This window comes from Labrus mixtus, chromosome 7, assembly GCF_963584025.1.
Source record: "Labrus mixtus chromosome 7, fLabMix1.1, whole genome shotgun sequence".
In the NCBI taxonomy this organism is placed as follows: Eukaryota; Metazoa; Chordata; class Actinopteri; order Labriformes; family Labridae; genus Labrus; species Labrus mixtus.
Genome location: NC_083618.1, coordinates 13700512 through 13713308, shown reverse-complemented (window position 1 = coordinate 13713308; position 12797 = coordinate 13700512). Strand labels below are relative to the sequence as shown.

Genomic DNA, 12797 nt, shown 5'->3' with positions numbered 1-12797 from the left:
GTAACCACACGCAGCAGAGCAGTTGAAAGTAGCTGTGCATTTTTAAGAGCAATCTAAAGACTTCATCTGTTTTCTTTAGCATAGTGTGCTTAACAGAAAACAAGATGACAAGGCAAAGAGAAAAACATGCAAACTGTTCAATATTACTCCTGCAATCATACAATAATAAAATAAACTGACAGCTTACAATAGAAACACTGAGTGAATATTAAATCCAGGCTATTTGTAGAGAACTTAAGAAAATATCATGCAGAGAGAAATGAGTGGTGCTAAGAGACACACACACATACCCACACATTAATACACGCACGGACACACACTAATTAAACTCTATCAGTGAGGCAAAGAAAGAACAGCTGTCTTCATTTTCTCCTTCAACATAACACAAGTGTGCCTCTCACATACAGACATGTATATAGAAACAGAGGCAAAATATCCCACGACAACCCCCCCCCAGTCACTTTTCATACACCAACAAAGACAGAACCTCAGCGTCAGTGCATACAGTGAAACACAAGCTTACATCAATAAATGAAACATCCCACCGTTTGGCTATTTCTCTCCTCTTGCCCAGAGCAAACAGATGGTGAGTGTACTTCAAGATGCGGTGGTACTGAAGTGGTTTCTGTGGCCTGAAATCTGCACTGTGTGGGTCTATGAGTCTTAGTATTTACATCAGAGCCGCCAAAATGTACTTCTATGTGTATGTGTTTTTTTTTTGTTCAACTGCACCATGATCTATTTATGACTCATATTACAAGAGGGAGTACAGGCTGTGGAAAGCTGGCTCCCTGATGGAGAGCCCTCTGAATGCAGGGAAACCGTCCCAGCATGCGCCCACATTCACGATGCCCCAAATGGAACACCCACAACTTTTGTTATCCAAGCCTCAACAATAGATGATTTTACTATTTTGTACTAGCATTACATTGTTCTCTATCTTAAAAACATTGAGCACAATCAGTTAGAATTGAGAAAGAAATGACTTTTTGAAATGTAAAGGTGAAAATGTACTTATTTAAGCTTCTCTTTATTGGAAAATGTTAACGTTTCCCAAGTTCAGGGTGATTTAAGATCAAATATCTTTTGGTTTGGGACTATAAGTCCTTAAAATATGACATTTAATGATATCGCTCTGGGAACCAGCAATCACATTTTAAACCTTTCTGAACCTACAACTGGTGAGACGATTAAAAAAAGCTAACCTGAATGCTGATAATTGATGTACATGTTTCAAGTGTTTATAAATAATTGACATCCTCCTGCCATTTTTGCCTTCATAATTCACGGGGGCACTAAATGAAAACAGAAGTGGCCTCTTTAAAGTGGAGTCTTATCTCTGTCATTGATAATGATATATCACAAGTTCACACAACACAGCGTCAGGATTTAAATGCCATCCGCTTACACAACCCTGCCAGTAGCTATTTACTGTGTACGTGACTCACTGTCAACTGTACAACCAAAAGTGGACCTCCAGAGATGAGAGGAATCCTACTGACAGTCTGGACTAGGGTGAGTTACTTGTAGATTTACACCAGGGTAGGAGGTGAGTCAGCTCTGATTTACATGGCCACTGCAGTAAACGATACTGAGTCCAACACAGCAGAAGTCTTTAGAGCAGGTACAAACTGTGACCAAGAACAATCCCATGATGTGACAAAAAAAAGCCCTTCTAAAGCAGTTCCTAGTGAGCTCTTAAATTTAGTCTGCACAAAGCACAAAAAAAAAAAAAGCAATCCAAACGAAAAGTGATACAAACTTCTTCACATCAGCATGAGATTGCAGCAGTTTATTTCCCTCGCCTAAGCAAATAAAACTGAGTGTTGTAAAGGTACGTCATTCCCTCAAAGCCCCTTCTTCAGTTTGATGCTTGAGAGCCGAGCTGATAACCGGACTGTGAAAGCAGGAGCTTTACGGGATTGATTCCCCCCACCTGCACTGCCTTCCCAATCTCCCCGATATTCTCCCATTCCCTGAACCGCTTTACATAATCACAAGCCATTTTGTGTGCATCATTAATTCAGTCCTGACTAAAGCCATTTAATCATTCCTTGGAGGACGTACAGGCTCTCACAGTCAGTCTTGATGATGTTAACCAGTCATGTCATGGAGACCGGGTGTCACATTACAGAGCGGCTAAGTCTGCGGCAATGCAGACCGCTAAAGCCCCCCCGCAATCCTTTTCGTACCTCGAAGAGAGGTTAAGTTTGACGGCTTCCTTCGTCCTCTAGTGGAAGGTCACTTCACACCTAGCCAGCAATCTCCCTCGAAGACTGACAGTCTTGGTTCAAGCTCAAGGCTCCCATTCAAGGAAACAGAGACGACTGTATGCAAATGAGGCTGATCTGAATTTTGCACTGCAATCCTGCAGTCTGGATAATCGTGCAAAGTTTTTGCTGGATGGATAAGCTTTAAGTGTAAGGGGACAATTATGAAACCACTAACCTCTCCAGCTGTCAAAATGGTGAAAAGAAAAATCTCAGGACTGAATTTAACAAAAGAAAAAAAAAACTCCTGACTGAGCTCAAGGATGAAAGGCAAGGCCATGTTTAAGAAGCTTTCAAGTTTTAACTGGGAGAGACTGGATTGAAAGATTCACAGTGACACGAGCACAGATCACTCCAGCCTACTGTACTTCCTCTTGGGCATAGTGCCTACACCAGCATTAGCCTCAGCACTTTCCCTTTCTCTCTTTCATACTCTGCTTCCTTCCCTTTCATGTGCATCTCTTCAAGACCACAAAACACTATGTTGTAGCCTTCGTGCATGCATCTCTGAATCTCACGCTGCATTTAGACTTGCATTACCTTCAGTTTACATCAGGAGCACAAACACAGAGCCTGTTTCAGACTTCGGACTACACTGCGGAAGCGAAGAACACAAACAGCCGCTGGCCCCCCCGAGCTGAAAATGATTTTACTCATTCAATATCATTAGCCTCAATAATGACAACACGGCAAGGCTGCCGCTGGCAAATCACATGCGAAGCACTGTGATGGGTCTTCACACAACAGCGCTGAGGATCTGTAATGTGTTTACTGAAATCAACACCAAATATTAATTTCTCTGTTAACGGTAAACATAACTAATTAATTTGATTTACACAAAAACAGATTTTCTATACAAGCTTGGAATTAAAGTCTTTGATCTTTACAGTAGGTGTGGGGCTACAAAACCAAATATACAATAAAAAACAATCTGCTGAAGATCATGTTTGTTGTGTAAAAATGTAGAATTTATAGATAACAAATAATTGAAATAAGGAAAATTGCACAGAGGCTCCTCCCTGGTCTCTGATCTTTGAAGTTTAAATGGTTTGTTTTGGTGACAATTTAGAATAATAAATCTGTTCATCATATCTTGAATCGCTACCAGTTAGGCCAAAATAATAAACCACCATAATAAATAAACATAGTTAAGATGTGGGGTAAGTTTGAACAGAGATGGGACATTTACTTTTGGTTTTCCATCAGACTCCAACCTCCCTGGTGAAGATCCTGTGTTGTTTGTCTCATCCATCACCCCATCCGCCACCCTGGCCAGCTCTATTTTAGTTTGTCCCCGACAGCAGTTCCTCTGAATGTCTAATATTACCCTAAACTGGTTCACTTTTCAGGTATTTGAAAGTGTCGGTATGAAGTGAACAGAGTCTTGACAGAGTGTTGGTATTTGACACGCTGTCACCGGAATAAGAACACGCTGATACCAAACATAACAAGAAGCAATGTCAAGACCTCGCTTGTGTTCTTTCTGGTAGCACGTGTAGTGGTGAGCAGTAATTTAGTAATTTAGTTAGTTTACCACCCTGGTTTTCTTGCTTGTATAATTCAGGTATCTGCATTGGTATCAGAGAAAAGATGGGAACATTTCTAGTTTTTTGGATTGAAGCATTCAATCATTTCTCTGTTTGTCAATGGTAAACCAATGACTTGCAAGTCTGCATCAGTGGGCCTTTGACTCAATCACCATTGTATTGACTCATTTGGTCAAACAGTGACTTCACAGACATGTCACTGAAAGGCTCTGAGATCATATCTGAAGTTGCTAGTTACAATATAACACAAACTGTAGATGCTCAGTTTATTCACACTGTATGGTAGCATTTGCTGGCGAATGTAGTTTGCTGATAGTGACCCATTCTAAATCACTACTTCATCTCAACCTATAGCTTTATGTGAGTGACAGATGGGAGTATACATACAGAGATCGGGTCATTACCACAAAAAAAAAAAAAAAAAACTCCTGACAGGCCGAATGAAGAAATCTAATACATTGCATTAATGGCTGGCTTGCTGCAGATCATAATGTACTGTACCTCACCACGCTGAAAAGTAATGTGAACTCATTTTCTCACCAACACTGCCTACAGACTTCATGTCCTCCCCTACTGTTCAATTTGCCACTCACTCTTCAACCCTCAGTGCCTCAATATGCATTCAGAGATATTCCACTTTATAATCTGCTCCGTTTTCAGCCCCCTATGAATAATTCACCACACAAATACAAGACATTTGCATTTTGTTATTAAAGCTTTTCTGCAAGCAAACCTAAATGTTAAATAAGGGGTGTGGGAGATGAAACACAGCCATTAGTCTTCTTCTCCTCTGGGATTTCTACACTTCTACACAGCTTCCCTTTAATACAACACTAAACCATGTATACACCTTCTCCCAATGAGATGAATACATACAGTATGTACTACAATAGACCGGGTAATCAGTAATCAAGTGATTTAGGGGCTGAAATAAATATTCAACGCAGCTGGATGTCAACATACAATATTGCAGGCAAAGGCTATCATTATGCAAAGTGTCCCCCCAACCCCCCCAGCATGTCAAGGAAGCACTTTCAATTTAAAAAAAAAAGATTGTGATTGCATAAGTGACAACTTGACAGCTTCATATTGCTTTTGATGCAAAGTTTGTAAAATAATTGGACAACTGATGAAAAAAAAACATCATCAGAACCAAGACAAAAAGGCATTAAACTATGCATAAAAATCTGGTAAATTACAAATAAGGCTCCCCTTAATTAAAATGTAGCTGCCTAAACTGTTTCTGACCTGCAAAGAATAGATCAATCATCAATGGTTACTTTTTACATTTTCACAACACATGACAACAGCATGACTAAGCCCTACAGCACTCAGATCAGATGATATTACAAATTGGAAATCCCCTGACATCTCTCTGTTTTGAAAGCCCTGGATGGCAGGAGACTGGAAGGTTTAATTTATTAATCATTAATAAATCTGCTACTGTCATAAACTTTAAGCAATCTTTAGCAGGAGTGTAAAATCGTCTCTGTTTGTGGTGTACTTGAGCCCGAACCAAAGACTGTGATTGACATTATTCAAAATCTACTTTAGCAGGGAGACACACATCCTGCAGCTAAGATCCATTCCAACATTTGATATAGGTCTTAAGTTTTGGGGTCAGACATACAGCTACCAGCTGATATTTGCCATACCTATACTTCATGCCAGTCCTCATGCTTTGCTCGCTGGATGAAGGCACGCTCTGCACAGAGAGTTGTCCGAGGCTGCGAGCCACTATGGCCACAGCCCTGAACTTGCTGCGTGTGCCTGTGTTTGGGCTGTTGGCATTCTGTCGGTTTAGCCGGTCCTCCGTGGTGCGGCTGACCCCCCCACGATGGTCCGTGCACACTAAAGACACCTGCATACTGGCTTTGGGCTGGCTGTCCCAACACTATATTCAAACTGTCCTTTGGCTTGGTCAGGTAAAGTAAGCAAACTTCCAGAGATGGAACGACGTCTGAGGATGCCTTCAAGGGCGTGAAATAGTTAAGGCAAAAAAAATCCAGCAGTACACTCTGTGCCTCTGTTACATATCACTGCCCAAATTTGCTGAGGTGACTGGCCTGTGCACAATATTCAGTACAAAAAAAGAAGGGGGGCAAATCAGAATGTCTTCAAATATGGAAGAACTGATGATCAGGTGAAGAACAAATCCTCTCATCGGAAGTCAGATTTCAAGCACATCATTGCAGCATCTCTGCCTCAGGGAACGGTAAGACCTCAGATTAAGAAAACACAGGTCCAGTAAAAGGCTATGAATTTTTTTTTTTAAATATCGAAATCTTCTTAAAACCAGAGTCTGAAAGAAGTCGAGCGTGTGGGAACTTCCCTTTTCAAATATCCTGGATTCATTTGGGTGTCCTCTTCTCGCTTTGACATGAAATCAGACGGTCATCAGGGGCTGACAGGCTAATTTAGAGTCTTGCAATTTCCTCAGTGCGAGAGATAACACCTCTTGCCGCCAAGCTTTAATAGTAAAAAAAGCATAGATCCACACAAAGAGCTCGGAAGAATCAAATGTGAACACACAGCTCCTGGATGTTTTCATCTCCTCTTCTGAGTCCGCCTTGACAGTCACGCCGCCAACTGAATATTCTACTACTGCACGTTAGCAAAGGGGCAACCCCATACTCACTCCCCCTGCTCTGACTCTTCCCTGGATTAAACTTACATCTGTATGCCTGTGTGCACGGCATAGAGCGGCACAGTGCACACAGGCAAGAGATGGGAGGAGAGAGAGAGAGAGAGATAGAGAGAGAGAGAGAGAGAGAGAGAGAGAGAGAGAGAGAGAGAGAGAGAGAGAGAGAGAAGAGAGAGAGAGAGAGAGAGAGAGAGAGAGAGAGAGAGAGAGAGAGAGAGAGAGAGAAAAGAGAGTGAGGGAGGGAATGTGGTGGGAGGGATATGAAGGGAGGCTACGAGGAGGCATATTCAGAGCTACAGCAGCGTGAGAAAGCAAGACATTGAAATCGGCTGTGTATACAGCAGCACTCAAAAGAAAAGGGTAGTGCGATTTCTTTGTGCTAATCATTGTCCGTCTGTTGCCTTACAGTGAGGTTAAATGCGGTTGATTCTTTTAGAAGCTGAGTGCTCTTTGGTCGGGACTTGGCAAAAGGCTATGGCCCCCAGAAAAGGGGGCTCTCACGTGGGTCCGCTCAACTGCCCATGAAATATTCATTATGTAACTTTATCTGTGACATTATATGTCCGAGGAAGAGTTGCTGCAGACAAAATTAAAATGCTGCATTATGAACAAAAAATGCTTTATACCGTGTCTCCTGAGAACAAAATATGAAGTGATTCAGAAATGTATGTTCTAGGGTGACATCTGAAGTTTGAAAGCACAAACATTTTTTATAACTAGTTAATAGAAACTAAAAATGAGTAGTAAAAAAATAGAGTGAAAAATGAACAGCAAAAATGTGATAATGGTTGGGGGGTTGAAAGTGAACACCACAGTAATTGGACTGAACGCAACATTGCCTGAGGATTGACAGGAAAGCGGATGAGACACATGCTCCACAGTAATATAATACTGAAGCTTATCTGGGCAAACCAGCTCGTGTGCCATGAAGATAATTAAAAAGAGATGCCATCGAGAGCGGACACGTATGGTAAAGCAATCGAAGAAGTGACCTCCATCAAAGGAATCCAGCAAACAGGCTGCTGCTAACTGACAGCCCTATTCTTGGAGCTGTGACCTTTTGATCTGTTAGACTTAAATAGAACCCCGGGGAGAAAGGTGGTTTAATTCAACGGAAATCTGATTTAAATTTCATGCTGTGAGCAAAGAGCAGGGAAAGTGGGCTCTAGATGACCTTTGGAATGCTCTGTGTTCACCTAAAGAGAGTGTATGAAGTGTGTAAGGGAATGCCTAGTATTAACATCACATTAATGTATGACTGCGTATTAAATAAAACAGCAGTGGAACCAAGAGGTCTTTTGCATGGTTATGTATTTCACTTAGGGTCAGGGTGATGGCTAACAGATTAGGGGCGGATGCCCTTCGCTCCGTAGGACTCTAGTCTGTGCACATTTATGCGGAGCATTTGAGCATGAGAGCAGAAGTCTGACCCAACGTCCCTTTAGCACAAAGTACGGAGCATTCACTCTGCTCCACTGCTGTGGAAACCTGATGCTCTGATCCACTCCGCTCTGCTTCAAGGCCCTCATGAGTCGTGACATCAGGACGGTATTGAGAAGTAGGAGAGGCCATGGGACAGGAGCTGTGATCTATGCTAAAAAATGAAGACAAAAATGCAGCATCCTGGTAGATTTGGGCACATGTTTGCAAAATCAAGCCTAGGCAAACTGTATTTATATAATGTAGTTCTTTCCTAGAGTAAATTGTGAAGGATTTCACTACCCTACCACAGATTTTCCATGTCACGACTGATTCCTTGTCATCACTACAACACAAGTCCTTTAAAGTTGATTCATCTGTGTCAAAAAATCTACACATTTATTGACCGAGCTGCACTGCTAGGTACAGTAATCAATATAAGCATGCCTCATCTGACAGAGCAGTGATCCATCACCTACATGAATCAATAGAGCAACCATTTATATTATATGCAAACCACACTGAAGCAGTCTGCATTCATGTTCCTCATTCATAGTCCTGTAAAACGGCTAAAATAAAGATTTCGTAACTCCACATAAACTACAGCCTTGTCATTTATGAAAAATATGTGAAAGAAAAACATGCTGCAAAAAAATATGCCAACAGAGTAAGCAACAAATTCCCCCAATCCAATAAAGCATGCCTGTCACACTTACTATGATTTAATAATTCAGAACAGGCATATCTGCCAACTTTCTTCAGACTGACAGCACGCCTTCAGTTTCCCTTTGAATAAATCTTGTAAACAAAACAGGATCAGAAGAGCAGATAAAGAGGGGAGACGGTCATAAGATGAGTGACACTGTGTCAGTGCATGATGACATTTATGGTTCCCTGGAAGAAATCCCTGTGCTAGAAATGTTAGCAGGTTAGCTTGTGAGCATGCCTGATATTGGTACCCATACTGTAGCTGTCCATAAGAAATCTGTAACCTTGTTCCACAATGTACCCACTTATCAACAAATAAACCCTATAGGCTGGGGGGTATTGATAGATAGATTCATGTGATATTGCAAATCACTGTTGCCAAATATGGATATTTCAATAAATAACTAAATATGGCGCTCTAAACAGATTTCCCTGTCAATTTGACACACAGCTTCAATACTTCATGACTCCTCACAGTGGGGCGTAGGACATAAATCAGGGTAGTGTGAATGGAAGTTTATTAGCCAAAGACGAAGAAGCTGACATTGGGATAAAAGAAGAAGTAGAAAAAGACGGTGGGATAAATGTCAGAGAGCGGTGAAAAGAAGTGAAGATATGAGGAGTGATAAACGGGTAAAGTGATACCAATATGCAGTGAATAAATACATTTATCCTGCACTTTACCTCTTTTTTAAGGTTTTTAAGGCTTTATTTAGAGACAGTGGTTAGAGTCAATAATGGGAGAGAGAGAGAGAGAGTGGGGGATGACATGCAGAAAAGGAGCCAAGGTCAGACCTGAACCCTGGCTGCCTGCTTGAAGGACTACAGCCTCCGTACATGGGGCGTACACACCAACCACTGGCGCGCCCCTGCACTTTACCTTTAAAGGGGCATTTTGTATTCTTCAGTTCATCAAATATCACAATGTATCTTAATATGATTGTCCTTAGGCACATCAATTATCAAAGTATTGCTGAATCGTGATATGACATAACTCACCCTGTGAGTCCCGCCCCCTACACAACACTGAGGGCAGTTAGTGCAGTCATGCCATTGCTAAGAGGAAGGTCTTTCTTTTGACTGACACTCATGCCCCTCTGTTTATTTCAGTGGAGATGTTTTCATTTGAGTGACACATCAAATTGCACTGTAGAGGACACCATGCCTCCTGGCCTGTTAGTGAACCCCGCGTCAAAGTCAGAGAGAACAAAATGCTCACACTTTAATTATCTCATTTAGTCTCACACGTCCACATTAATCAGGATTTCTATTCTCAGCACTATTACCCAGCAAATACTAGCCTGAACTTTAGGCTGCTTTGTGTTCATTCATCAAAGTCTGTTAAAGCAAATTAGGAATGAACCCTCCATTCATTGTTAGACACAAGATAAATCATTCATACAGTAATGCTGAACTAAATATAAGAAAGGCAGAACTTTACATAATGCCTTTGAATGCTGCTGTGAAATTGCTAATTAGTGACATTGTGTTTAGGGTGCGCACAGCAGAGTGACTCAGATTTGTTCAGCTCATTCCATGACTTTTCTTTTATAAGTAAAAGTCATTTTTGGATCATTACTGAGAGAAGAAGAAGTTAACAATACCCCTACACCAAATCCTATCAGTTCCTATTGTTAGTGCTTAACTCATTGGATGGTTTTTAGATGATGGCGGTACTGCGTGAACAAACCTCAGAGTAAAAAGAAGTAATCCATCTCCTCCCACTCCACATTTTATAACAATGTCCTCCCCTGTGTCGTGGCCTTCGTCTCCTTGCTTTGATTAAGTACCTTATTTATGGTTATCCAAAAATCTACTGAGCTGTTTAAATCTCTTTCAGACACTCAATCAGTGTGAGTGAATGTAGAGCGCTTATCTACTGCGCGGGGGAGGAAGAGGGGAGCTGAAGATATACAGCAGAACATGTGGGGTTTTTTTTTTCTGATCACGACTACAGTGGAGTGAAATTCACAAATACCAACACTCACAGACGTGCGCATGCTCAGAAAGAAAAAAAAACAAACTTAAAGATAATGATATTCAGATTTTAAATCGCCATGTAGCCAAACAGCTGTAGAGTACAAGCTAGGGAAACATACCGAAATTATTGACACTCCTATATCCCTTATTACCAATTCTAGAAAAGAAAGCTGCAGAACAGGCACACAATCAAAATGATTGGTTTTGTTCTGCTCATTCTCGCTGCCCTGATTGGTAATCAATGACACTATAGCATAATGAATCCTCAGTAGTCTCTCCTCCTGGAACATGGGATTTCACTCAGACAGCTGACCTCTTTGCACTACATCCCACATACTGCTGCAAAGGATCACAGAGGCAGAGAGGTGGAAGACAACAACTTTAATCACCGGAGCGTTAGGAACTCCTCTGACCAAAGATGTGCCGTAGAAGTATCGTCATGAGATGTGATCCTTCACCACAACGGCAGCATGGGCTCTAAAAATAGTCCCTGGCTCTCTGAATCAATTCTGCACAGTGAGCCTAGTCAAAATACAGAGAACGCCTTTGCCTACTGAAAGGGGGGGAAAGGATTCCCACATTACACATCCGTCACTGCTGAGATTGCCTCGTGCCGTCTCCCACTAATTTGCTCTCGGGGACAGTCAGGGTACCTCCACTGAGCTAAGACTGGCACATGAACCTACATCCACAGTTGCTGCAGGGTGCTACGCCTGATCTGTCCAAGCTAGTTAAGCAAGAACTGGCTTACTGCATCCCTATTCAGAGATCCTCTGAGAAGGATTCCTTTGATATCTGCAATTCAACAGGGGCAGTGCATCCTAAAGCAGAGAATACTTCAAGTTGGGTAAACAGAATAACTTATACTCGTGAATATTAAATCATCTGCTTCAGCTCACTCTAACTCAGCATGCTTTTTAGAACATCTCACACTGTTAACTTAAGAAAGCTCATCCCCACACATTAGGGCCAGGACAATGTCATTTGTGGCAGGCGGTGATTGTAAGTAGAGTGACACTCGGCTGTAGAGGAAGACCATGGTTGTATCGTGTGAAGCTGCCGGCCAGCTGTCCAGCGGCGGTTTAAGTTCCACTTACTGGTGCATAAATTGAACAACATAAAGAGGATTCGAGTAACCGAGTGAAAAAGATAGCATCCCTGAGATGGGTTTGGGCATGCAGAGGAGTGTGTGCGTGTCTGTGTTTCTTTGTATGAGTGTGTGTGTGTGTGTGTGTGTCAGAGAGCGGGTGAAGGGGTTTAAGAGAGTTAATGGAAAGCGATGTGAGGTCAGACAGATTGACAGTGTTGATCGACAGATGTGGTAACGCTGCTTTTCTTGGGGCTTAATGCATTCAGAGGCTGTGTCTGAACATTTCTAATGGCTGACCGTTACATCATTTGAATAGGGATGTTCCACTAATTAACTGCTCAAAATAATATTGATATTGTTGTATCTTTGCATCAATATTTTGTTTAGTTTCTGTACATCCATTAAAAAAGCTCCAACAACTGCTGTTCTGAATGTTCTCAAATGTGTTAAAAAAAGGAAGGTTTTAAATGTCTGTCTTACGTATGTAAAGAGGTTAGAGAATCACGTTTTACTGAGGCTGAATAGTAGCTCGGGTGATTCTGGGAATTCCTGAGGATTCTGAGGAATGGCGAGAGACAGAGGTCACATCTGTGTGCAGCTGCATTTCTTAACTCTCCGATGAACATGACAGATTCCCAGCAGACAGCAGGGCTCAGGAGGAGTTGTCGGTTCAGTAGTCCCTGCTGACATATCTAACAGAGCAGGAGAGCTGAGACAATCAAAAACAGAGGGCAGGGAACCCCTGATATTATGTAATATAGAGACTGTTTGGCTTTAGTTTTAGAGATCTGGGTAACAACACAAATTAGATAACAAAGAAAACGTGATGATTTATTATTAGAATCCTAAGTCAAGTTAATTTATTAGAAAAATTATGTTTTTGATACACAATGCTGTGCAGTAAATACACAGAGCGAGTTTTAATGAATATGGTACATAACAACAGTGCGGGGATTTCAGCATCACTGTGCTTAAACCCAACAGTGCTGAGGTACACAGTCCAAGTCAGGCCATATCAGTGAGGTCCGGAGCTCAGGTGTAATTACAAACAAATGATTTTTACAGTATAATCATTGATTTCCACTCATTGATTTCCATTTATTCTGCTTGAAGTGGCGTCAGTAAGCAGCTCTTTCTTC

The 12797-nt window shown here is 41.6% G+C and overlaps 1 protein-coding gene across 6 annotated transcripts in view; it reads right to left on the bottom strand.

Moving 5' to 3' along the window:
- kcnab2a (potassium voltage-gated channel subfamily A regulatory beta subunit 2a) overlaps positions 1 to 12797 on the bottom strand; it is an 81587-nt gene that overhangs the window by 20974 nt on the left and 47816 nt on the right. The window contains exon 1 of one of the 6 annotated variants that reach the window (XM_061043136.1): positions 5473 to 6507. The exons of the other annotated variants lie outside the window; for them this stretch is intronic. Coding sequence (XP_060899119.1) covers positions 5473 to 5684 — 212 coding nt within the window. The 5' untranslated portion in view covers positions 5685 to 6507. Of the gene's footprint in view, positions 1 to 5472; positions 6508 to 12797 lie in introns of those variants that run through there. 6 annotated transcript variants of the gene reach the window in all.